At 35.8% G+C, this 26,176-nt stretch overlaps 1 protein-coding gene across 1 annotated transcript; it reads right to left on the reverse strand.

Moving 5' to 3' along the window:
* Positions 1-291: 291 nt before the first annotated feature.
* pgfb (placental growth factor b) lies at positions 292-25,005 on the reverse strand. Its single transcript, XM_084096457.1, has 7 exons — positions 24,509-25,005; positions 5,769-5,805; positions 4,620-4,816; positions 2,831-2,910; positions 2,530-2,559; positions 2,384-2,446; positions 292-1,476 (listed from the first exon to the last, which is right to left on the reverse strand). Exons 1-7 carry the CDS (start codon positions 24,623-24,625, stop codon positions 1,455-1,457), a joined length of 546 nt encoding a protein of 181 aa, XP_083952583.1. The 5' UTR covers positions 24,626-25,005; the 3' UTR covers positions 292-1,454.
* Positions 25,006-26,176: the final 1,171 nt, after the last annotated feature.

Below are 26,176 nucleotides of genomic sequence, written 5' to 3' on the forward strand. Positions count from 1 at the left end.
ACACACACACACACACACACACACACACACAGAGAGAGAGAGAGAGAGAGAGAGAGAGAGAGACATAGGGAGACAGACACACACACACACACACACACACACACACACACACACACACACACACACACACACACACAGACAGACACATAGACAGAAAGACACACACACATACAGAGACACATAGGCAGACAGACACACAGACAGACAGACACACACACACACACACACACACACACACACACACACAGAGAGAGAGAGAGAGACAGAAAGACAGACACACACACAAACCAAATATTTCACAAAACATTTTTAATGTTAATCAGAAATAAACAATAGTCACTCTATTCTGAAAGTTACTCTTAGATTTGTATAATATTAATACATATTAACAGTATTTTATGAAAAACACAACATTTTTATACATTGGGAATTAAATAGCCCTTTGGTGAAAAACCTTGCATTTATATTTAGGGCCCTACGCTCAGTCAGCAGCAGATAATAATGCTTCTTTGGTTTAATCCCGGCACTTTACACACCCGAGTCTAAAGTGTGGGAAATTCAGTCATTTTCACAATAACACAAATACACCAACATTCACTCATATCACGATGAACGTCTGTCTCGGTTCCTGTTGACTGGTCCTTTCAGAGCAAAGTCTTTGTCCTTACACAGTGCACACATCAAATCTTTTATTATTACCATAACTGAAAAACTATAATGATATAAATTATTACGGGATGACTTTCAGATCAGCATTAATCTTCGATGAACACTTTCTGAATGTACGTAAGTAATTATTTTATTATTACCACTAGAGGTCAGTATGTCAATCCACTTATTTGATGCTCAAGTCGAGGGCTAAACCCACAGAGAAGCTTTAAAAAGAAAAATACTACATGAAAACATCACCTAACAAGGTTTTGTAATATAGTCTAGGCATAGTTGTGATAAGACAGATGAAAAAAGAATATCTTTGGCATTGTTTGTTCTGTGGTTCCTCCTGGATTTATTAACAAATTCACAATGGCTTTTTTAATATATTGATTAATGGAACACAAACAGTTGTACTTCAGTGGATTTCAATAAATAAGAGTTGGAAAAGCTGGCTGCTAAACCAGTTCCACTACTATTACTATACTACTACTTCTACTACTACTAATGTTATTAATATAACACAATAAAATAACAGTCTTATTATATTATAATAATATAAGTCCTTAGGGTTTAAGTCAGTCTCAGATTTTAGGTTTGTTTTTCTTCTGTAGAGACAAGCACAACAGGAGTTTCCTGTATAGATCACTGCAGACAGAAGCCCCGTCACCATAACAACTACGCATCTGGGATCGTGGGATGCGGAGCAGTGGCAGTATCCATGAGTGAATGATGATGATGGTGAGGGTCGCACAGAAGGGGGAGGGTGCGTGTGATTGGCTGGCATCTCGGCAAGACGGCGTTTACCTACGGGGAGGCTGACACCTGTGAGAGAGAGCACGTATCAGCGTAAGTGGGCTGCTTACGCTCAGAAAACAATGCACTCTTTGTCCTTGTGATCTTTAAATACATTAAAAAAAACCCTGCTCTTATCAAAATGTCACTGAAATGTGGAGACATCATTTCAGCTTTGTTTTAGAACCTAGTGAGATGATGTTCTTCATGTGGTAATGTCTGAAATAACTGGCTTTAAAGTCACAATGAAATCAAAAATGGAATATTGCAGTATTATAAATGGTTTATCCATGCACATCATTATTTTTTAAAGGGGACCCCAGAATGTGTCTGTTAAAGCTACACTGCGTAGGATTTTCTCCCAACTAGCGGTGAAATTGTTTATGACTACAAACTGAATATTACTTTCTAGCCCCTCCCATTCCGAGGGCGTTTTAACTCCTACGCAGGCCGTATTATTTCAAATCTGCCGGCAGTCGCGAGTAATCTCCCCCTCGCATTCGTCACGGTGCCACTGAGTGTCAAAACGCGAAAGGCGAAGCTTGAATTTCCAGGTATGTCCCTCTTTGGCTAATGTATTTTCAAGATGGAGGCGCAACATGGCTGCCACCATTCGAGCGACTCGCTCGTATTCTAAATGGCAGATTCTACGCTTACGAGAATACTTGATTGAAGTAATTACACATTAATGAGCACATATCATTTTGAAAGAACAAAGTGTTTTTTGCTAAGAATCAACTTAAAAAATACACAGTGTAGCTTTAAGTTTCAGCTCAAAATACCACACATCATTTTTTAGATTTCATTAAATACAGGAAAGTATAGTTAAAAATGTATGTTAAGTGTACTATGCACTTTATGCTTATCTATGCTTATTATAATATTGCATTGTTAGCTTGGTTACAAGCTAATGTAAAACTATCAATATTTAACTTACCTGTCACAGTCTTTCACTCTCTGTTTCTCCTTCCTTTTTCTCCCTCTATTTCTGGGTTTCCTTCTACAAAAACATGAATAATCACTGAATCCAATGTGTCAGTATACCAAAGTGTAATTGCGTATAAGTGTAGTAAGACTTGTTACCTGTCTTGTTTTGTTGTAGGTTTTCTTAGTCTTGGCATCACAACGTAAGAGAAATCATGCAGAGACAAAAAGAGAAGCAGAGGGACTATTACAAACACATATTTCATACTCAATCAATTCAGTTCATCCAGAAAAACACATTCACAATTTCAACATTTATGTTCAATATTCAATTATGTTCAATAATTAATTTCAATATTCAATTATGTTCAATAATCTATAATAACAATAAGAAGCTGTATCACAAAATAGCTGCATGCCAAACATACGGTTACATAAACTGAACTGATCTTTTCCTTACCTACATTCACAGGCTTTGTGCTCCACAAAGGTCATCTCCACATATTCCTGGCCCTGCTCTGCTGGCTTAATCTTTAATAACTGAAAAAGTCAAAATATTAATATCCATCGCAACTGTGAGCCTGACACAGAAAACAATCCTACAGATATAGATACAGATATGACTTTAGTGAAAAAGCAAACAATGCCAAATTTACCTTCAACAATCAAGGCCATTTTTATATATTTAGGTCATAATATAATATAATATAATATAATATAATATAATATAATATAATATAATATAATATAATATAATATAATATAATATAATATAATATAATATAATATAATATAATACACTCACCGGCCACTTTATTACTTATACCTGTTCAACTGCTCGTTAACACAAATATCTAATCAGCCAATCACATGGCAGCAACTCAATGCATTTAGGCATGTAGACATGGTCAAGATGATCTGCTGAAGTTCAAACTGAGCATCAGAATGGGGAAGAAAGGGGATTTCAGTGAGTTTGAACGTGGCATGGTTGTTTGTGCCAGACGGGCTGGTCTGAGTATTTCAGAAACTGCTGATCTACTGGGATTTTCACACACACCCATCTCTAGGATTTACAGAGAATTATCAGAAAAAGAGTGAACGTTTTCCACTGGAAAAAATTTCCAGTGAACGTTGTTGATGCAAGAGGTCAGAGGAGAATGGTTCGAGACTGGATCAGCTGATGGAAAGGCAACAGTAACTCAAATAAGCACTCGCTACAACTGAGGTCTGCAGAAGAGCATCTCTGAACACACAACAATCTCTGAACACACAACAATCTCTGAACACACAACAATCTCTGAACACACAACACGTCCAACCCTGAAGCAGAAGAGTTACAGCAGCAGAAGACACACCGGTGACACTCCTGTCAGATAAGAGGTAACAAACTGAGGCTGCAATTCACACGAGATCAGCAAAGACTGAACAATAGAAGATTGGAATAACATTGCCTGGTCTGATGAATCTTGATTTCTGCTGTGACATTCAGATGATAAGGTCAGAATTTGGCATGAATCCATCCTGCCTTGTATCAACGGTTCAGGCTGGTGCTGCTGTAATGGTGTAAGGGGTATTTACTTGCCACACTTTGTGCCCCTTAGCATCGATTGAGCATCATTTAAACACCACAGCCTACCTAAGAGTATTGTTTCTGACCTTGTCCATCCCTTTATGACCACAGTGTATCATCTTCTGATGGATACTCCAAGCAGGAAAATGCACCATGTATAAAGCTCAAGTCATCTCAAACTTGTTTCTTGAACATGTTAATGAGTTCACTAATCTCAAACGGCCTCCACAGTCACCAGATCTCAATCCAATAGAGCACATTTGGGATGTGGTGGAACGGGAGATTCGCATCATGGATGTGCAGCCGACAAATCTGCAGCAACTGTGTGATGCTCTCATGTCAATATGGACCAAAATCTCTGAGGAATGTTTCCAGCACCTTGTTGAATCTGTGCTATGAAGAATTAAGGCCGTTCTGAAGACAAAAGGGGTCCAACCCGGTACTAGCAAGGTGAAGCTAATAAAGTGGCCGGTGAGTGTATAATATAATATAATATTTAGAGGAATCAAATGTCCAAGTACATTACGGAAGCCAGTTTCCTTGCCAAAGTAAAAAAAATATTTTTTTTACATTTTTTTAGAGAAATGTGAAAATAAAAAAACAATTATGAGATATAATGTCGCAATTACAACAAGATCTGTTGTGCTTCTTGTGAAACAGTAAGTATTGTTGTTCTTACCTGCATAGTGATGTTAGAAGTGAGCGTAGGGTGACACTCCAGGTTCTCATCTCCACAGCAACCAGCGCAGCGGACCAATGGCACGCAGGCAGGGCTGAAGATGTGCTCCACCTCCCCAGGGTACTCCTGAACCACTTCCACCAGCTTCTCTATAGTGCGGCAGAAGCTTTTCCCCCAAACCTCCTGAAAGAGCATCACTGCGACAGACACACAAATATGACACACATTTAAGAGAGTGCTAGAACACACAAGAAGCAATCACTGACATTTAGAAGCAGTCATTGAGCAAACTATGATAGATAAGAACTTTTCACATAATCCATAATTAACCAACAATAATGTGCCTCATTAGACTAGAATCATATAGTTACAAAAATTCTGAACTTATCACTCTGGTTCAACCAATAGTTTCATCTCAAGATACTTTTGTTCTTATTTCGCAAGGCAAATATATACAGTACATGACCCACATTTATATATGCAGAAATGTACAACGAAATAGAAATGTTTGATTTACAAAATATCTGGGAAAGGCAACAAGAAAAATCTCAGCAGTGTGTGTGTGTGTGTGTGTGTGTGTGTGTGTGTGTATCCTGTTTTTCATTTATTAGGATTTCTCAAAAGAGAATGTTCTGTGTGGTCTTGCAGAGAAATGGCTCTATATTACAAATTTTTACTTTTTATTGCCATATTACTCTTACTATTGAGAAAGCCTCTCTCTTACATCTGAAATAGAGGCTATAAATATTTATTTGACAGTAAATTTGTTTAAAAACCTGCCAAAAAGGCTCTACTAAATAAATAACACATGGCAAATAAAATGACTTGAGAGTTAAGCACATGAAAAATGTATATTTTTCAGGGACTGTACACCCCTTTACAGTCCCTGAAAAATATACATTTTTCATCTGTGTCTGATCCTCATAAACAAGACAAAAATGTTAAACAGAGTAAAAAAGATGGGGAAAAACCCATAGAAAGTTCTATATATGAAGCACCTAAAGGAACCCTTTAAGGATCTATATATAACGTTTTCTTCTAAGAGTGTATCATCTAAACAAATAATGTAAAAATGTAGCAAGTGTGTCAACATAAACCAGTGAATCTGATGTATTTGATATGTTTTAAGTCATGAGCTGATTCTCTTACCTTTAGCAGTGCTGTTTACATTTCCTAAGGAAGAACTCTGCAAAAAAAAAAAAAGAGTACAAAAAGACAGAGATTATATAATTGATACTCTATAAAGGCCATGATAAAAAAAAAAAGTGTGAACACACTTCATTAATAAAATAAAAAAATTCAAGAACATGTCATTTTTCATCAGATTGCCCAAAAATGGTTTAATCTTCAGGTAAAGTTAAGATACAATTAAATATACAGTACTTTTCCATTCCCCTCCCCACCCCACCATACCATCATTAGTGATTTTGAGACCAGGCTCTGGTATGTGTGCAAAAAGGTTTATAAAAGCACTAATCCCTGTGAACATATAACAGCTCCGCCAAACAATGCCCATTAGCTTTTCCAAATGCCCATTTACTGTAAACCACGGTTTCTTGGCACCACCATTGCTTTTATAAACCAGCATTAATTCCCTGTTGGTTCAGGCTGGTTTTGTTGGTTGGAGCTGGTGCTGTTCTAGTCATGATTTTCTCAGGCAAAACTGAGCTGGTGTATCTGATCCACCTGCATTCCCACTTCCCATGCTGGTCCCTGCACGAAACATTATGCTGGTGACCAGAAATGCTGGATTTTTCCCTGACTTAAACGACGGGGCCTTTAAACAACAGCCCTCTCTGGTGGCAAGAAACAATAATGCATGTTTCCTCTTCTGTTTTTACATAAGTGTTTTTCCTCTTCTGTGTTTTTAATGTGTGCCAGGACAAGAAGCTGAGCCATATCATGTTCCGGTTAGTGTGTGTCCGTTCACGTTCCAAATCTGCTTCCTGAAGTATAAGATTTAGCTATTTATTTTCCCATTGGTCCACCTCCCTCTGCGGTTATTTTCAATTGAGCTTATGATAAACAGCATGGCTTTTTTTATATCAGCCAGAAAAATGTAGGAATCGGTGTGGTTTTAAGTCAGTGCCTTGAGGGAAACAGCATGCGATACTATGGGATGGGAGATATGAAGAAACTATAAAACAGTATTAGAGTATTAAATTCATCACACAAGTCTCCAAACCTTTTCTCTACAATATATTATGTTATATTGCATTACTGTATACTCTATACACTATTGCATTGTAAAAAAAAAAAAAAAAAGTGTTTACGCTTCAAGTATAGTCAACTTGAAAAGGGAAGTTGTCAATTTAACAACAGACAATTCTGAAATTTGAGTTATCTCAAGTTCAATCCAGAGAAGTTAATTCTGATGCTAAAATTTTAATTGTAATAGCTTATTACAGCATGGTTATTGAATTTTTTTATTTTTTTTTACAGTGAAATATCGCTACAGGCTCTTTGCACAACTTTGTTGCCAGTTAATTTTAGCCTATGAAAGTTATGATGAGGCAATAAAAAGGATCTGGACACTTCACAGAGTTATTATTCACAGAGTTTAAAGGCCTAGTAGGTCAAAGCTTTCAGCAACCACGGCAAGACTAGTTGTGAAAGTGAAAGGGAAATCCTGCGGGGTCAATGTGATTACTGTGTTTGCCATTTTTTATTCTAAAACGAGGGAATTTACTGAGACATTTACAGTAAAGAGTAAGTACTTCCATTAACCCTATGCTATAAAACACAGCTGTTCCCTATTAAAAATGTAGCTTTAACAGCTTAAAGGACCATTAATACAGAATGTAATTTTTGTTATTAAAAATGCAAGATGCAGAGCAGTGGCGATGCTCTCCAGATGCTCATGTGATAGGAATTTGAGAGTTACTTTTGTATCAAAAGACACGAGACACGCTTTAAACGCCCGTCTATGATTACATATAAAACAATGGAAAAGCAGCGCAGTGCAATGAGAAAATGCTAAGAATCCAAGCAACCCTGCTAATGGAACATTTTAATAATGGATTATAATGGATTTAATCGTTAGCACTAAAACATTATACATCGTTCATGGAACGTTATTTTTGTCTGGCATTTTATAAATGTGACTGTTTTGAGAATGTTCAGAGAACAAAAGTAATGCTCCTGTCACAGTCTTGTATTGTTTAGTTTTATTTTATCTTCAGTATAATTTCTAGTCAAAAGCTGTGTTCGAAATCGAACAAAGATGTTGATCCAGGAACACGTTGTAGGCTATACTTGGTAAAATCACATTTACCCATAAAGGATTAGTTCACTTCAAAATTAAATTTCTGTCATAATTTACTCACCCTCAAGTTGTTTCAAACCTGTATGAATTTCTTTCTTCTGTTGTACACAAAAGAAGATATTTTGAAGAATGTCTGTAACAGCTGATGGACCCCATTGACTTACATAGTAGGAAAAATACTATGGAAGTCAATGGGGTCCAACAACTGTTCGATTACTGACATTCTTCAAAATATCTTCTTTTGTGTTCAACAGAAGAAAGAAATTCATACAGGTTTGAAACAACTTGAAGGTGAGTAAATGATGACATTTTCCTTTTTAAGTGAACTATCCCTTTAATTTGTGCGTACAATAGAGATTTCACAGTTAGTACAGACTTTGGCATTAGCTAACAACATGATTCTCCAATAAGGAAAAAAGTATCACATGAAAATATGTGTTGAAGCATTCCTCATTAGATGGAACTATTTTTTTTCTGTGAATAATTTTAAGTATTGAATGAAATATAAATGTATTTATAATTAACACTGCTCTTGACTTAGTGTGCCATCTTATATAATAATGATATAATGTTTTACACTGAGCTTGTCAGAGTGCATTCTGGGATCTCCTGGATAAAGCCTTATGTCTTAATTAAGCTCATAAAGTTGCTGCCAACTCTGGAATATGCTTAGGTTGCCTTAAACGCTGTCTCGTTAGGCAGAGCGAGTTCAGTGACAGTGAGGGATAAAGGCAGGTCTATTCACAGGCAGGTCTTTCAGACACAAGAAGGCAGGCTCTTGGCATCTCCATGCTCCTTTGGTCTTGAACAGAAGAGAAAGGTTCACAAAAACTTGGCACGTTGACTCAGCTATGCGAGGGACCTCACGTAGCACCTCTTTGTCCGTGTGTGTGTAACCAGATGGGCTGCATGAAAGTAAAGTACTCATGAAGGTTCTGTGCTGGTCATAAATACTGAATGGGAATGTTATAGAGAACATCCCCTGTGTCACCACCGGGAATGTACACAAGATCAATGCTTAAAGGTATAGTGTGTCATTTTGGAACCATTAGCAACACCGAACACTATTGGTTAAGTTAAGCAGAGAGAGGGAATTTCAATTTCAATCTCTTTTTTTCTTTCATTAATTAGTAAACCACAAAGCTAAGGCCGTGTGTCCACCAAAGCGTTTATGGCCAGCTGAAAACGCCAGACGCTCTGCTGAAAACGCCTAGCTGTGGGCGCTTGAGAGCGTTTTGGCAGCGCAGTGTTTTTTCAGTTGAGACGCTTCGTTGCTATGATACAGAATATCCGCAGCATAGTTTACTTATAACTGAGTTCACAGATAATTTGTTTCATACTAAAAATGTATTTTTCATCCATTTTGTTCGGTTCTGCTGGTTGATGTCATTGTACAGAAAGAATGTTGTGACAGTTGGTCGGTGTGGTATTAGTCCCGCCCCTCCTCCACTGTGATTGGACGGCTCGGTAAAAAGTGACAGTGATGAGCGCTGCGTTTTACCCAAAGTTGAACATTCTTCAACTCTCGGGACCTGTAAAAAACGCCGAACGCTCAGCGCTTCAGCATGAAAAAGACACTCAGCGCCTCGTTACACTCATGCCGTTTTAAAAACGCGGCGCTCCCATTGAAAACAATTGAAAAAACATGCCAGCCGCGTGAACAAACGCTTTGGTGGACACACGGCCTAATGAACAGTGTAGATTACTATTTACTGTTCTATTGCATTATATTTGTCACTTTCAGTATTTTTATTAAGTGGTAATTTTTCTGTGCTCGATTGTAACTTGTCACCATTATTGTGTTATGTGTGGTTAGTGTTGACGTGTGTAATATTTGAATGGATTCTTGGTCTTTTCAGATTATTTCGATGAGGCCATGTCAGCGCCTTAGGCCATTATTAAATTTCCTGACAGGACAGACTGCCCTGGAAAACACCGTGGTGTGGGAGGATAGAGACTCACTCTGAAATATGGTTCTGAGTAACTCTCCTGGAATAAGAAAGTAAAAACAACAAAATAAGACGAGTGCATGCTAGATTTACATCATATAAGTTAATAAAGGACATAAAACCACCTTTAAATCAACAAATCAGTCAATCAATCAATCAACTAATCTGTCTGTCTATATAATCTATCTACTGTATCTGTCTGACTGTGTCTATTTACCCATCTATCTATCTATCTATCTATCTATCTATCTATCTATCTATCTATCTATCTATCTATCTATCTATCTATCTATCTATCTATCTATATATATCATCTATCTATCTATCTATCTATCTATCTATCTATCTATCTATCTATCTATCTATCATCTATCTATCTATCTATCTATCTATCTATCTATCTATCTATCTATCTATCTATCTATCTATCTATCATCTGTCTATCTATCTATCTATCTATCTATCTATCTATCTATCTATCTATCTATCTATCTATCTATCTATCTATCTATCTGTCTGTCTGTCTGTCTATCTATCTATCTATCTATCTATCTATCTATCTATCTGTCTGTCTGTCTATCTATCTATCTATCTGTCTATCTATCTATCTGTCTATCTATCTGTCTATCTATCTGTCTATCTATCATCTATCTATCTATCTATCTATCTATCTATCTATCTATCTATCTATCTATCTATCTATATATATCATCTATCTATCTATCTATCTATCTATCTATCTATCTATCTATCTATCTATCTATCTGTCTATCATCTATCTATCTATCTATCTATCTATCTATCATCTGTCTATCTATCTATCTATCTATCTATCTATCTATCTATCTATCTATCTATCTATCTATCTATCTATCTATGACTTTGTGGATATGAACAGAGTGATGTGAACTTCAGGGTCTCCTAACATCAGGTTTAATAACTCCGATCTTGCGGTCCGGAGGATGCGAGGCAGGAAGTTTCGAGAAAAATAGGAAAGCAAACAAAATGGTAACCAAACATTTCTGCAGACTTTTGGCTCCTCTTAAAAATGTGGATTATGATAGAAACTGTGGGCATTACAAATGCAAATAGGAAAATGTGAGAGAGGCTGTTTGGGAAAATGTGCTGGCTCCAGTGATGGAGGATTTTATTGAAATACTAGAGGTTCTGATGTCCTCTGTTACACTGTGAACGGTCTTGTGAGTTTCCAGAAATGAATCTTATTTTCTTGAATAATTTGACTCAAGACTGGTTAAAGAAGTAAAAAAAAAAAAAAAAAAAAAAAAATTTAATTAAAATCTATTCTGCTATCCCAACTTATTTTGCAGAGACAATAAGCAATCAGTTTGATTTATAAATCGTGTGATCGCTTTCACTTCCAACTGTAACTCCGCCCAGGTCAGAGCCGTCTAGGATAAAGACCCATCTCTTAAATATTAATCCACAGTGACCTGAAGTCATGCAGAAAGAGTATCCTTCCATCCTGTCTTTTTTCAATTGATCAGGAGTGTGGGAGAGGGCTGGCCTTCTTCGACAGGAAGAATCTGAGTAAACTGAAAAAGAGACTTCAAGCAGACACAAAGTCTATGGGAACTTTTACTTCAACATCACAAATTACAACAAAAAACCTATAAAACTGGTGCCAGACTGCATGCCTTTACTGGCAAAACTAAAGTGAGACAGGGTGGATCACTGGAATATTTCAATGATGCGTAATAACCACAAGCTTCTTTTATTTTTATTAATAAGAACAAAATCCTGTGATCATGGTTTCATGCAGGCTTTCGCTTGAGGTTACATTCATTCAAACTTCACAGTAAAAGGCAGGGGGAAAAAAGAATAATAAAAAAAGCATTTTCCAGAAGAATTTCTGCTATTTTCACAAATATTACCCAACAAAAACAATGCATGTGCTTCTTGCCCAGTGCAAATATGTCAAATCACTGTCTTGTATTACTCTAGCAAACATACTAATTTCAGACCAAATATTTGTGATTCAAATGCTATCCAGCTGTTGCAACCAATTTGTGAGTTTACATAATATAATATTTCATTACAAAAAATTAAGATTTAGATGAAATTATAAGGAACTCTTTTAATTTAAATGTTTTTTGTTAGACTTTTAGATCTGTTCTAACATCCTGGCTAAAATATTATTACTTATATTAACATTATGGTAATATTTTATTGAAATTAAAGTAAGCAATAAACATATAATCTCCCTATCCTTGGTAAAATCACTGTAACATACAGAATCAAGTGCATTACTGCTTTTTAAAAAATGGTGGCAACAGACACTGATGTTTAATAAAACAATAATCAAAAGAAAAGAAACAACGCAAAGGAATACTTCATTACAACTGTTTCAATTTAGCAAACTAATCAAGAATATATCATAATAAACACATTATTACATTACTTCATGCTCAACATATCAATAGTCATTGTACATTAAAATCATATTTGAATGTAGGCCTACATGAACTAAGGCTACTGATCTGTTATGTTTTTTTATGTATTTCTTAATGACGTCTTAATTTCCTTTGAACTTAAAATTCATGACTGATCAAAACAGTCTATTTATTAAAACAACATTATTTTTCAATATAAATGTGTGTAGAACAAAATTTTATAGACTTTTATAATTTTGAAATTAAAATAAAATGATAAATTAAATTAATGTCTGTTTGTAGATCAACATTTTATTTAACATTTTATAGACCAAGTAGTCTAAATAAGGAAAGGAAAATACAAAGGAAATATATATATATCAGTTTGCTTTCGGGTCAAAATGGACCCCAACGCAAAATATGTAACAATTTAGTTTAAATGGTTATATCTCTTAATGGTTATATCTCTAAAAATGATGTGTATTTTGACTGTTTTAACACATATCCAAAGTTAAATTTTCGTAATAAACTGTGGATTTTTAAAACAATCTGATGTACCTCTTCCGGGTCAAAACGGACCCGGATGCATTAGTTAATGAACATTTCTATAAAGTGTTTAGATTATTATTATTCAGATTCCAGTGAGCAAAATCATGTAGGACAACACAAACAATATTTCCTTGCTCAAAAACATCTCCACATAAACTCCCTTGAAATTAGCCAACCGTGGATAATTGTGCTCCTTATTACAGTAAGCCCTGTTGTGGCTATGTAAATGGTAGCAAATTGCCTCCAGATGAGAGATTAAAGCCTACAGAGTGGATGACAGTCCCCTGAGTGCCACTGAAGGAAGGACAGATCCATTTTTCCTGATTGTGATTGCGCCTCGTCCCCTGGGCCATAACCAGGCCCGTACAGGAAAGAGCCAGGGTCCCGTCACCACAACAACTCATGCTACTAACTGAGACGTCTGGAAGCATATGTGTGTAAATGAATGCATGCATATTTCATGAGGGTTTCATAGTTTATCCATAGTTCAGTAGAAGTTTCTTCGTCCTATAGTAAAAATTCAAGCTAACAAGCCTGAGATTCCCAGATGAAATATTTGCTACAGCTGAATTAATGCACTATATGAATTCATGTATTAAATCTTGTGATACTTGCATTGATACAAAGCACAATGATGCCTTTTTAAAAAGATGCCTAAAAAATTGCATTGGTAGTAATGTGGGCATAGAAAATCATTCATACAATATGAGAGGTTTATGCATGTACTAAAAATGGTTAAAAAAATTCATTTGCGTTCTTTTTTTACGTACAGACGACAACGTTGTCAAACTGATCCCCGTTCACAAGGATTTGTGGAAACGACTAAAAACGCTGTATTATTTATGCCAGGCCAGTAGATGGCGATGTCACTTTGTAAAGAAACACTACATGCCTATAGACTGAATATGTAATGCATATGACGTCACCGTTTTCACAAATTCCTGTTTTTTGTAGTTTGCACGAAGATGATAGTGGTATTGTTTTCAAAAGTTTGCGTTTTGCATGGCCCCAAAACGTTGTTGTCGTGTAAATGAACGAAAAATGCATTAAAAAGTTTTCTGAAATTTCCATATAAATTCCATATAAGAATAAGTGGAGCTATTTTTAGCTATTAATTTAAGCTGTTTAAACATACAACATTATATAAATGTAATATTAAAACGACAAAATAAAATACTGTCACTATAATTATTATTATTATGAATGTAATTGACATTAATAATTGTTTGATTTAAGGGTTTTGTATTATTCTTCAAATAAATTGTGTATTTTATTTTTAAAAAACTTCTTGATTACAATTGATTAAAGTATAAATAGTTTATATATTTATACTGTTTATAAATTTTAACATGTAAATGTAACATGTAAATGACATGCAAATGTCTTTACTATTGGTATGTATATATACACATATACATTGGTCAACAATATATATATATATATATATATTTTTTTTTTTTTACCAAACTTAATTAAATTACCAATATAATTCATGGTCACATAACTTGTTATATTAAGTAATACATACTCCAATAATGAAGAAAAGGGAAGAAATTGTATAATATAAAGGCTCGAACACAAATATTATTTCTGTGAATTGTGTTTTCTTCCTCACCGATAGCATCTTAACTAAAAACATACAATATAAACAATGATTCCTTGTGGCCATGATTCAGTTGGGTAGGGAAACTTCAGGAAGGTGTTGCTGTGTGCATGTTGACTCATGCTTTCTTTCAGTGCTACTGACACACAAAGTTGATCCCTGAGGAGATGAGTGGACATGCTTTTGAACCAGGTGTAAAGGACAACAACGCTTGCACACAGTGTAGATAAAATACGATGCAAGAAATGCAATCTGTTCTGAATGTGCTGTCACTAGAAACATTAAGGAAGGAGCATCAAATAATGTACAGTGAAGGCAGTGCTTCGACCATAGTTGGCTAACGGTGCTTTCGGGAAACGCACCCCTGATAACGACGGAAATTGTGAACATAGTTGGCTAACGAAGCGAAGGCTGAGCAGGATCAGTGGACCGTGTCGGCTCAGGTGTTCACTCTGCCAGCAAGTCCGTCAAATGGAACTTGAATAAAAAGCTGGCAGTCGTGTTCTGGAGGCAGAGGAAGCCTGAGCAGACACAGATGGTCGGACTCAAGTATTAGTGTTGACGGAGAGGAAGCACCTGTGCGAGTCTCAGTGCTCATGAGTCAGGAAAACCCCACCAAATAAGGGATGAGAGTTGAGAGAGTGACAGGAGCGACAGCGACAACACTCATTTCTTCAGCCTTTATCTGTATGTTTCTATGGTATGTGTGATGTCTGAGTCACATTCTCAGTCACCTTTTTTTTGTCTGAGACAATTCTGCAGGATTTTCAATGATCTTCTCTTTTTAAATTTCTGATCTTGACTTTGTGAGCAAAACCTTTTTTTCAACAGTGATCGCATCATTACTCCAGTCTTCAGTGTCACATGATCCTTCAGAAATCATTCTGATATGCTGATTTGGTGCTCGAGAAACATTTATAATCATTGTCATCATCGTTGTTCTTCATAATATTTTTTTGTGGAAACCAAGATGCATTTTTCCAAGCTTTAGGTTTAAAAGAACAACACTTATTTGAAACAAATCTTTTGTAACATTAAAAATATTGATAAATTCATTGAATGCATCCTTGCTGAATAAAAGTATTAATTTATTTCCTAAATTAATTGGTAGTGTGTATATATATATATATTAATAATAATTGTTTGATTTTTTTGGTTTTGTATTATTCTTTAAATAAATTGTGTATTTTATTGAAATTTAATTAAGTTTGGTCCACAAAACAAAACAACAAACTAATTATACACTGTATGTATATATATATATATATATATATATATATATACAGTGTATAATTTGTTTTTTTGTTTTGTGGACCAAACTTAATTAAATTACCAACACAATTCATGGTCACAGCACATGTTATATTGAATAATAAATAAATTACAATAATGATGAAAAACGAAGAAATTGTATAATATAAAGGCTCCTATAAAGGAATTTTGTTTTATTCCTTGCCTATGTTATGCAACATTATATCTATATATAATATATAAAATGTAATACATTTATTTGTAAAATATTGCAAATATTTAGATGAACTATGTCAACTATGTGATTATTTAATAGAAACTATATGCATTACTATCCATCTATCCGTCTATCCGTTCTCTGTTGAGAATTGAGATCACCTAATAGACATAAGTTAAATAAAAATGCATGACCTTCAATTTTGAAACTTTGGCAGCTGCAATATTTCTTGAGTTCTGCACTCTTCTATGATGCTGCCTTTATCTGACAAATTAATCTGCATATTTCACACAGATTGCTCATAACTTCCATTCCAGACTGTAACACTGCCCATTCATTTAGTTGTGATTCAAGAATCTGTAGCACATTTATGAATCTGCTCTCCACGTGGATTTATTGGATCTGGGCAACATCACAAGTGCGCTTAGAGGGAACGTTGCCAACAACATCTTCTGACATAAGATCAGATGACCGAAATATCCAACAAAGCAGGAATGATCCTCACTTTTAAAAACAGACACAGGACATTCACTCTAACAGGAAGCTAGAATCTGAATTAACACAAAAGCCTCAAATATTCCAGCACCACTATCATGTCCAGAGGGACTGAGGTCTAAGGCAAACATGAAGAACACCAGAACATAAAGTTACATGAAGGGAGAAAGACAATGTACATGATGCAGTGAGGAAGGAAATGAAAGCTGGCATGTCTCATGACAACCCCAAAAAAGAAAATGTATTAACACTTGGAGGAAAGACTATGGAAGTGCACACTGCAGATGACACCGGAGACAGGAAGGTAAAAAAAAAAAAAAAAGACAGGAAAAGAAGAAAATAGATTGGCTGCAATAATAGCAATGAACGAATGAACCTGCACATTTGGTAAAGTAATTAATGAATATGAGGTATAACAGTGGATGCATTTATCATTATGACCCTGCGGTTTCGCACATCAGTCACACTAACAACAAGGCTAAATACTTCAGCTTTTTTACTAAACATTCAGGGACAACAAGAGGTTACTGACTTTAAGAATCTGTAATTGCATATTTCTTAACTCTTTCCCCGCCACTGACTGACGTTTCCATCAGATCTAGGAGCTTTATACAGCTTTTTACAGTGGATGCCATTCAAAACACGGTAAGTCTATCCCTCACAGCCTCGCTTTCGTTTCAGCCGTGGCGCTGCTCTGAATAAGGTCTATTGACGGAATTTTCCAGCATTCCATGTTTTCACTGTTATACCGTAGGGGGTGGTATTACGCATCTCTGAAAGAGTGCAGAATCTCCGGATCAAACCACAGGCGAAGAAGAAGCAGAACCAAGTAATAGAAGCAGTGCTTATGCACATATAAACAAACACAATCATAAACCATCAAACAGAATATAATTCAAAACTGCCATGAAATGTCGAACCCGGGAAGGGTTAACGACTGTGCGAACTTTAGGGGTGTTGATTGACTCGATCTACTCCATCTATGTTCATGTTCTGAATCTGATCCTGATGTAGACTTTGACAAAAATGTGATTTTCTTTCTGAAACTTACCAACATTCAAGTGTTGATATAAACAAAATAATATTTTGATATATATATATATATAAAATATATAAATGTTTTTTGTTGTTGTTGTTCTTTTGAATGGCTCTTTTGATATATCGAATGTAGATATTCATGCAACAAAATATTCTGGGGGCATAAAAAGTTTTGTGAAAATGATAAAAAATGCTGGCGCTGGCTGGAAACGTAAAAAAAAAAAAAATGCTGGCAGGGAAAGAGTTAATAACTTGGTTTCAGGGGTTCTCAAACTTTTCAGGACCAACTTTGATTAAACCAGGGGTATGCAAAGGAAACATTTTTAGACAAAATCGGCAAAATATGAGAACGTTCTAGAGCCAGTGAACATACTGCACTTAAAGCAGTGAATTTTGTGTTGTGAATTGGGAGTAATTCCTTATTCTCTAATATCAGTGTTTTATTTCTAACATATCGTTCACATGTAAATGCTCACCAAGGCTGCATTTATTTGATCAAAGTTACAGTAAAAGTAATATTGTGTAATATTACAATTTTAAAATCATTGTTTTCTATTTGAATGTATTTTCAAATGTAATTTATTCCTGTGATCAAAGCTGAGTTTTCAGCATCATTACTACAGTCTTCAGTGTCACATGTCCTTCACAATGTCCTTTAATCATTAATATGCTGATTTGGTGATTAAGAATTACATTTAAATCTGTTCACATAAACCGATCGTCTCTTCAGTTCTCCAATTCTTATAGATTAGTTTTACAATCTCTTTATGAACTTTTTGAAGCGTCAAAGTGCTAGGCCAATGAAAGGATATAAATCTCAGATTTCATTAAAAATATCTTTTGAAGTGTTTCGAAGATGAATGAAAGAGTTACAGGTTTGGAAATACATGATGGTAACTAATTAATGATAGAATTTTCCTTTTCGGGTGAACTGTCCCTTTAAATATATATGGTGGCCGAGAGAGCTCAGCTGAAGAAAACACATGCAAACAGAAAAAACACCAGCAAATTAAGCAAAATCTTCATTAGTTTGACATCACACGTGTTGCAAATGCTCATAACACAAGCAAATACAGAAACGTGCTGAAAAAAGCACAGACCACAGCGGAAATGTTTCAAGGGGATAAACCTGACTGGGACATGCTTATTGTTCAATGTCTACTTGTCAGTGGTGTTGTCGATGACCTGAATGGTGAGTTTTTTTGTTTATTTTAAAATCATTTGTACGTTGTGATTATTAGCAGCACATTTCAGTATTTGGTTGCGTTTTGAGTATTTGCAGTGTGTTTCTTGGGAAACGTATAAATAGGTGAGGTGGCCCTTTAAACCTCAGCTTCCGTTACAGACACATCATCATGGGTGACACGTAAGCTTATGCTGAGGACAGCATACACAACAATGACACATGGAAGAATTTCTCCCAGTGCCTGACTCAACATATTTTGGGAACACTCCGCCCGACACGAGAGGGCAGGAGAAGACATTTATAAATGCTCTTCACAACCACATGGCCAATATTTACTTTCTCATTCTGTTTGCTTTTCTCCAGAAATGGTTAACAGTGGCAGAGCAGATGAGACAGGCGGGACGGGCGAGACAGGCAGCACAAAGGAGACATCTCTCCCTAGAGAAGAAAAAAAATGCATGGGAGGGAGCTCACATTATTCAGCACAGACTCTGTCCTAGTCCATTGGGAATTGCATTTCATTCCACCCAGGGGCAAAAGGTAATCTGAATGCAATGCACTGCACCAGTTAGCACTAGATGGCCAGTCTGCAGGTTTAATAAAAATCCAGTATCAGCATCAAAATAGCTTCAACTAAAACTAAAAGGTGTTAAGCCCTTGGTCTTATCCAAACAGGAGAGTGCCCTCGTGTGTGTGCATTGGTTAATTAATATTCACAAACTGAAAACTAATGCTTTATATTTATGCACTGGAAGAACACAGATGGAATACTGGGATAACTGAGACTTTTTTGGCATATTGACCAATTTTTTCCATCAACTAAGCTTGCACAAGTAAACCATTTAAAGGTTATTTCATGCTCAATCCACTGAATTTAAAATATGCATTAAATTACATGCATTCAAGTTCTCTTTATGGAGCTTTTAAGACTGTAATGTAGAGCATCGGTGCATTCTGGCACTAGTTATTGTCTCCAAATAATTGTTTAAAGTGAAAAAAAACTGCTAAAATCAACAGCATTCGTTCGAGTGCCCACAAAAATGTTGGGTTCTGTAACAACCCAAGCGCTCAAGAGGGCCAGATGTATTATTGTGCAAGAATCCTAAGCTAGCTAACTTTAACTTATTTGTTCAGAAAGATTCTTGTCACAATATTTCTTTATTAACCCTCTGAGGTCGACAAACGCGTGGGCGCGTTTTGCTGGATTTTCTCCACATTGTAGCACTATAAACTTAAATTACTCTGTCATTTATGGTCATACAGAAAAAAGAAATATAAAAAAAGAATCTGTGATATTTCTACTTTTGTATGTGTCCACTTACAATCAAATCAAAACATTGTGCTTTTGTAAAATAAAGAAAATAAACAGGGTGTGCGTTCTGCCTCTCCGTAAATAAAATGAAATATTATGGAAAAATAATGTTAATACTGTTTGATAATACTGGCTTGCATCCGAAGTCACATATTTCACTACTATAAGGGAGTCTCATAGGCAAAAAACAGTATGTGAAAAGTAGTATGTTCGAATTCACAGTATTTATAAAAAATGAAAAGTACCCGAAGTGTGCATCCAATGGACAACTTACTATGCCATGATGAGGCCACAGGAGAGGATTTTTTGAATGGCAGTGAAACGCTACAACTGATGCTGGAAGGTCACATGACAATGACCACAATGTATGCAGTGTATGAATGTAGTACATCTGGCTTACATTCATACTACATGGTCATGCTAGCTTTTTTAATGGTCACAAAGTTATTACTTATTTAAAAGAAGTACCTACTCAAAGAGTATGGGTTTTGAAAGCCGCCACTGGAAATAATCCAGTGCCGGTAACTGGCTGACACTCCAACACAGTAGGTGGTAGTATTGCACCTTAGCACTGTTTTTTAGAGAAAAACATAGACAGTAAAAAAGACGGACAGCGTGTCTCTTCTTCCCCCCACCGTAGAAAAATTAAGCCAAAATATCCCAGAAATTGTTGTTGCCTATTAAGTCATGTGGAGCCCGAGTCTCAACCACAAGCACAGCGGTCAATCATGACGTTACACCCCATTTTTATAGAATCAAATAACTAACTAGAACCAAACTTACTGGAAAAATTAACCCTTCAACATACGTCTGTATGACAAGAACTGCCCAAAATGACAGAAACGATCTTTGGAAATAGTTTATTTGAAGTATAATTGGATTTTTTAGTTTGGCCTGCGTCCCATTCGATTACATGGAGAGGTTGGGGTTTATGACCTATACTGCAGCCAGGGGGTGATCAAAATGCTTTGGCTTCTATGCTTCTTGGCTTTTATGTGGTTTTCAAGAAAAGCTCATATTTAACCCTCTGGTGCTTTTCGCATGGCAGTCAAAAATTTGCCGAATATTTTGTATTTTTAGGGAATTATATGGTACTAAATTGTATTTATGCAGTTATAATCCATTTTTTCACTTTTTGAGCATTGACCTGAAAATTATCTTTCCAACCTAAACTGGCATACATATTGAATGCTTTAGCAGCACAGACTTAAGTTTGGTCTCTTAAAGATAACACTTGGCAGATTATTGCTGAAGTGACAAAAGTTTTAAAAAGTGAACTTAAATTTTATAGAATTGTATGTTTATTGTTAAGAAAACTGCACAAAAATACTATTTTCAATTTTTATATGAAGTTTATATTTTCCAAAACATGTTTTACTCTAAAACTGCAAGAAAATCAAAACCATAAATCTAAACAAGTTTTGTTTCAAATTTGAGGTTGATATATAAAAAAATGAGCTTTCAATAAGATTTTGTTTGGGCGCAGTACCAAAAGTTTCCATTCGAAGAAATTATTTTCCCAATCATTTCCAATGTGCTCATTTCTGACCATGAAAAATACAAGTGTAACTATTTTTCCAGGACCATTTAACCTTTTCGAATAATGTCCATGATTTTTTTTTGTGTGTGTGTGTTTGTATGTGTGTTTGTTCTCATAGCAAGTGCCAAAACCTTTACCAAGTTTCGTACCATTCCGTTGAAGTATAAAATTATATAAAAAATGACAAAACGAAACATTTTGTGGACAAAAATGACCGAAGAGCACCAGAGGGTTAAGGGCCAATAAAATGTAATTTCACAAGTTCAATCTTAGATATAATCAGAAAATATGCGTATTAGGCCTGCTGTCCAAGGAGAGGGCTCCGAGCTCAGGAATTTGGCCCAAACCCAGAGCACTCTCCGTCTCCCCTTAATGCCTGGCTGGGGGATCCCAGTAATCGAGAATAATCGAGAGTGAGGAGTTGGGGTGGAGGAGGTAACAGGTAAGTCGGCTCTATAAGCCTCCTCTCATGCTGATTGTTCCGATTATCTGAGCGTGCTCCTCCCGAACTTTGTTAATTAAACAATATGTGGTTTAACCATCAAGCTATCAACCATCAAAGTAGTAGCAAAATGCTCTCTACAGCTTGAATAAATGGAAGTGTTCACATCTTAATTTTAAAAAAGACGTCCATTCATTTAGAAAGAAGTGCTAAATATTTTAGAAGTGCTTAACCTTCCCTTTAAAATAATCACCAGAAATAGTAACTGCAGGTGTTTCCCTAACGGTGAACGTCATTTCCTTAAGTATAACATGTTCCTGGATCAACATCTTTGTTGATCCTGGAACAGCATTCCAACCAACCAATCAGACTTAAGGGACAAGTTTACAGTTTATGTCACGATGATGCTCACAAACAGGGTTAGGAGTTTCTACATCAGTATTATTCACCTATCATTTTAGATTTTTGGGATAAGTTATAAGTTTAGGGGTAGGACAAAAATTTTGACTAGAATGTTGTTCCAGGATCAACAAAATATGTTGATCCAGGAACATGTCTTACTTGGCAAAGTCACGGTGACTGTTTGGGAACTTCCTGTAACTCCTGATATAACGAAGTTTTGATGCAAGCACAAGAGAGAGGGACAAGAGAAGACAGACACACACCCACACCTGGTGCACGGCCAGTGATATGAGAGACGGCATTAGTGTATTTGGGGAAAATGAATAGGGGTGTAAGTCATTTGTGAGGTCCGGAAGAAGTGTGTGGATTTTGGTTTTACTACGCCTGATAAACTTTGTTCTAACCTGCCACTAGCAGGATTAATATTGAATGACAAAAGAACATACACTTTTCACTCGTTTAATGTTTCTCATTGCTCATTTTAAGCTTCTGTAACTAGACAATAGTAGATTTGCAGCAAACATTCCCTTCTCTACTATTCTCTGAAATGATGAACATGATATGAAAGATTGACATAAAGTTTAATAATCAGATGAAAGCTTCAGTTGTAATGGGGATGTAGGCTATACAGCCATTTTAATCTGCTTTGACACAAAGAACTACTTAAGTACTGGTAATAAAAACTGTCAAGCATTAGGTTGAGGGCCTTCCAAATATGAAGTGTGGTGGTCTAACTAACAGTGTTTGGCTATTTGAACTACACACATGACTAACAGGTGCATAAGCCCATTTGTGCATCTCCTCGAACACATTTGTTTAAAGCATGATGAGAAGGAATAGATAAGAAAGTTGAGGTAGACTCTCCTGCCAACATTTCTCCTTACAGTCAGGACTTGAATTAGCCATCTCACATAACATGAGGTGCGATATTTTACCTTGAGATGTGGGACAATTATCTTTTTATTCAACTTTGTGAAACTTGGCATTTCAAAGTGGATAGTTTCGATTGGATATAGACAGCATGCCATTTTTTTCTATCTTAGTAGTTAAAAGGGATAGTTCACCCAGAAATGTTTATTTATTCACCCTTATGTTGTTCCAAACCTGGATGAGTTTCTGTCTTCTGTTGAACTAAAAAGAAGTTATTTTGAAGAATGTTGGTAACAAGACAGTTGACGGTATTGACTTCCATAAAAAAATACTATGGAAGTCAATGGTGCCCCACAACTGTTTGGTTACCAACATTCTTCAAAATATCTTCTTTTGTGTTTAACAGAAGAAAGAAATCCATAAAGGTTTGAAACAACATGAAGGTAAGTATTTTTATTTTGGGGTGAACTATCCCTTTAAGAGCACATGCTAGTTCTTACGACATAATATTGCTCAATTAGTCTCTCATTATCTTTGACAACAATAGAAAGCATATAAATATATTGTCTGACTGTTGATGATTGTGTCATCCATGCATCATTTCTAGTAAGGCGAGTCAGTGTCACACACGCCTGTGGGTTAGTTAGAGAGGGTGCTGCAGTTCGTCACGTTTCGTTTCATGACTCAACGCTTTCTCTTACAGCACTTCAAAAAGGGATCAAGTTATAGAGGGTGTTATAAAAACAGTCGTCTGCTAGGCTTTACTGAGCGCCGTGTCAAAAGTAAACTAACTCATTCATTCAGTCAGTTTTTTCATGACTGTCAGCTGCAAGAGTGCACGTAGACACGTTCAAATCCTCCTGATCCTCTTTTTTAATTCATTCATACTTTGGAAAGGAAGACTATCAATTGAGTAGCCTATCTCTGTTCTGGACACGTAAGCTAACAGCAATACATTCACGGAGCGTTTATACATACAAGTTTATATTCTCACACCCAATGTAGTTAAGGGCCATTCACACTGGACACGTTCTTATTCAGATACATAATATATTAATAGAACAAGTTTTTCTTTAACTTTTTACAGTTGAATTACTTTTAATTAGACATTGAGACCAACAATTAGAAGATGTGCATACTTTTCAAATCGCACGAACCCGCCTTGCGTGATACGCGGCAAATTAGAACGATCAAGCGGCTCTATAGATTAAAATAGCGTTCTTGTAGGCTGTAGTAGCTTGACATCGCTCGCTTGCAGCGTAGCCAATATGGTTTATAATTTATGTAGGTTAACTGTATATATAGGCTATATATATATATATATATATATATATATATATATATTTATTTATTTATTTATAAACAAAAACGTATGCTCACCTGTGCAGGTAAAAGGTTCAACTGGACCGCAGCAACTATTTGTAACAGTGACGTCAAATAACTCATCTCGAATGCCAGGACAAGTCTAGTCGTAGAAAAATCCAAACAGTAGTCCATCCAAATAGTAATGTCAAAACGGAAATTTCAACATATATTCCACAAACAGTTCTGGATGGGCAGCTCGTGCCTTCCTCGAGTGTGCTCAGCTTTCTCAAAGCGTCCAAATAAAATGTAACAATCCGGAAAATGCGCTCAAATATGTTAGCAATATTTTATCTTATCTTTTTGGTTTCATAAAAAAAAATCTGTGGTGATACGTCAATTGCATCCAATCTATATCGCCTCGGGTAGATGTAGGCGAATACCAGCGGTAAAATGTTGAAAATAACCCGTTAATTATAGTTGGCAGGTATTAATCGTCCTCACGCGCCACTTGAAATCCAGCATCTGTTTCCTTGTGCAAGATTCCTGTTCGCGCATTTCCCAAATATAGTGGCACACTTCCACATGAGCGCCCTAACTACCTTTCAACAAGTTGATCATTTAAATCTCCTCCTCCTCCTGAAGCTTGCTCATATTCATATTGTCCTCCCACTGCCCTCCCCTCCATGGACTCACATCTCACACTTTATTTCACTTTGCATAAATCAGTAACTCTATTATGTTTAGAGGCATATTCAACAAAAACTGCAAAACATACACTGAAAAAAATGGTCCCCTGCAAATGTTATGTTAAGGAGCTATTTCTACCTAATCTAATCCTCAAATTTAGTTTATAGCCTACCAATATTGATATATATATTAATATAGTTATCTTTGGTTATACTTAATTACCTTGTTACAGTGTAATTATACATTGTACTGAGTATTATTAATTAACAACATGTACTTACTATATAGTTAGGGTTTGTTTTAGGGTTAGTTACTTGTAATTATGCATAATTTACTGTCAATATTACATGTAACAACGCTGTAAAATAAAGTGTTACCTTATCTTGTTAGCTGCTGCAGTTTCAGTCATGTCCATTTATATATATCTGTAACTGTTTATTACATATTGTACTTTTTTTGTACTTAAAAAAAAAAAAATAGAGCATGTATTGCACAAAAATTCCATTATCATCCTTTATGTTTCCTATTCTCTCCAGCCATAAAGCACTTTTGACAAACTATTTACTCCAGCAAAAGCACAGATATTCCACAATCCGGAGGTACACTTTCATCAATACTTGAATTCATGTTGTCATAAATAAAAAAAACACGATAGCATATAGAGGCCAGTCGCACAGATTTGAAGTGAGTAAGGGTCCAAGTTAATAACCTATGGTGGTTTAAATCCAACGTCAATGTTTTCTAAAGGCTTGTAAACTGCATTTCCCTGTCATATCATACTTTCATGCCACATGTGTCCTAGGATAATACACAAACTTTAAAGTATTTATGTTGATGTTGGTCCATTCAGCAATAGTTTGTGCAGTCAAAAGTCTCAGAATTCATCTAAAGCACTATGGGGTCCACAGTCAGTCAGATCAGAAAAAGTACACGCTCAGAATAGACACCCTGAGAAACAAACACAATCCTTTGCTGAGTGAACTGTATTATTATAAAGTAGCCTACCAATAGTGAAGCGCTCTCATACGAAGACATTTGAGACTGTATTATTACAAT

The sequence above is a fragment of the Abramis brama genome, assembly GCF_963993115.1.
Source record: "Abramis brama genome assembly, chromosome: 21".
Lineage (NCBI taxonomy): Eukaryota > Metazoa > Chordata > Actinopteri > Cypriniformes > Leuciscidae > Abramis > Abramis brama.

Excerpts from the sequence above, each read along its gene's own strand:
- pgfb (XM_084096457.1), bottom strand. The coding sequence starts at position 24,625 with ATGGACTACTGTTTGGATTTTTCTACGACTAGACTTGTCCTGGCATTC. Across the intron at positions 4,817-5,768 it reads TGTAAACAGCACTGCTAAAG|TGATGCTCTTTCAGGAGGTT; the intron begins GTAAGAGAATCA and ends TGTCTGTCGCAG. Across the intron at positions 2,911-4,619 it reads CTTCTAACATCACTATGCAG|TTATTAAAGATTAAGCCAGC; the intron begins GTAAGAACAACA and ends TGACTTTTTCAG.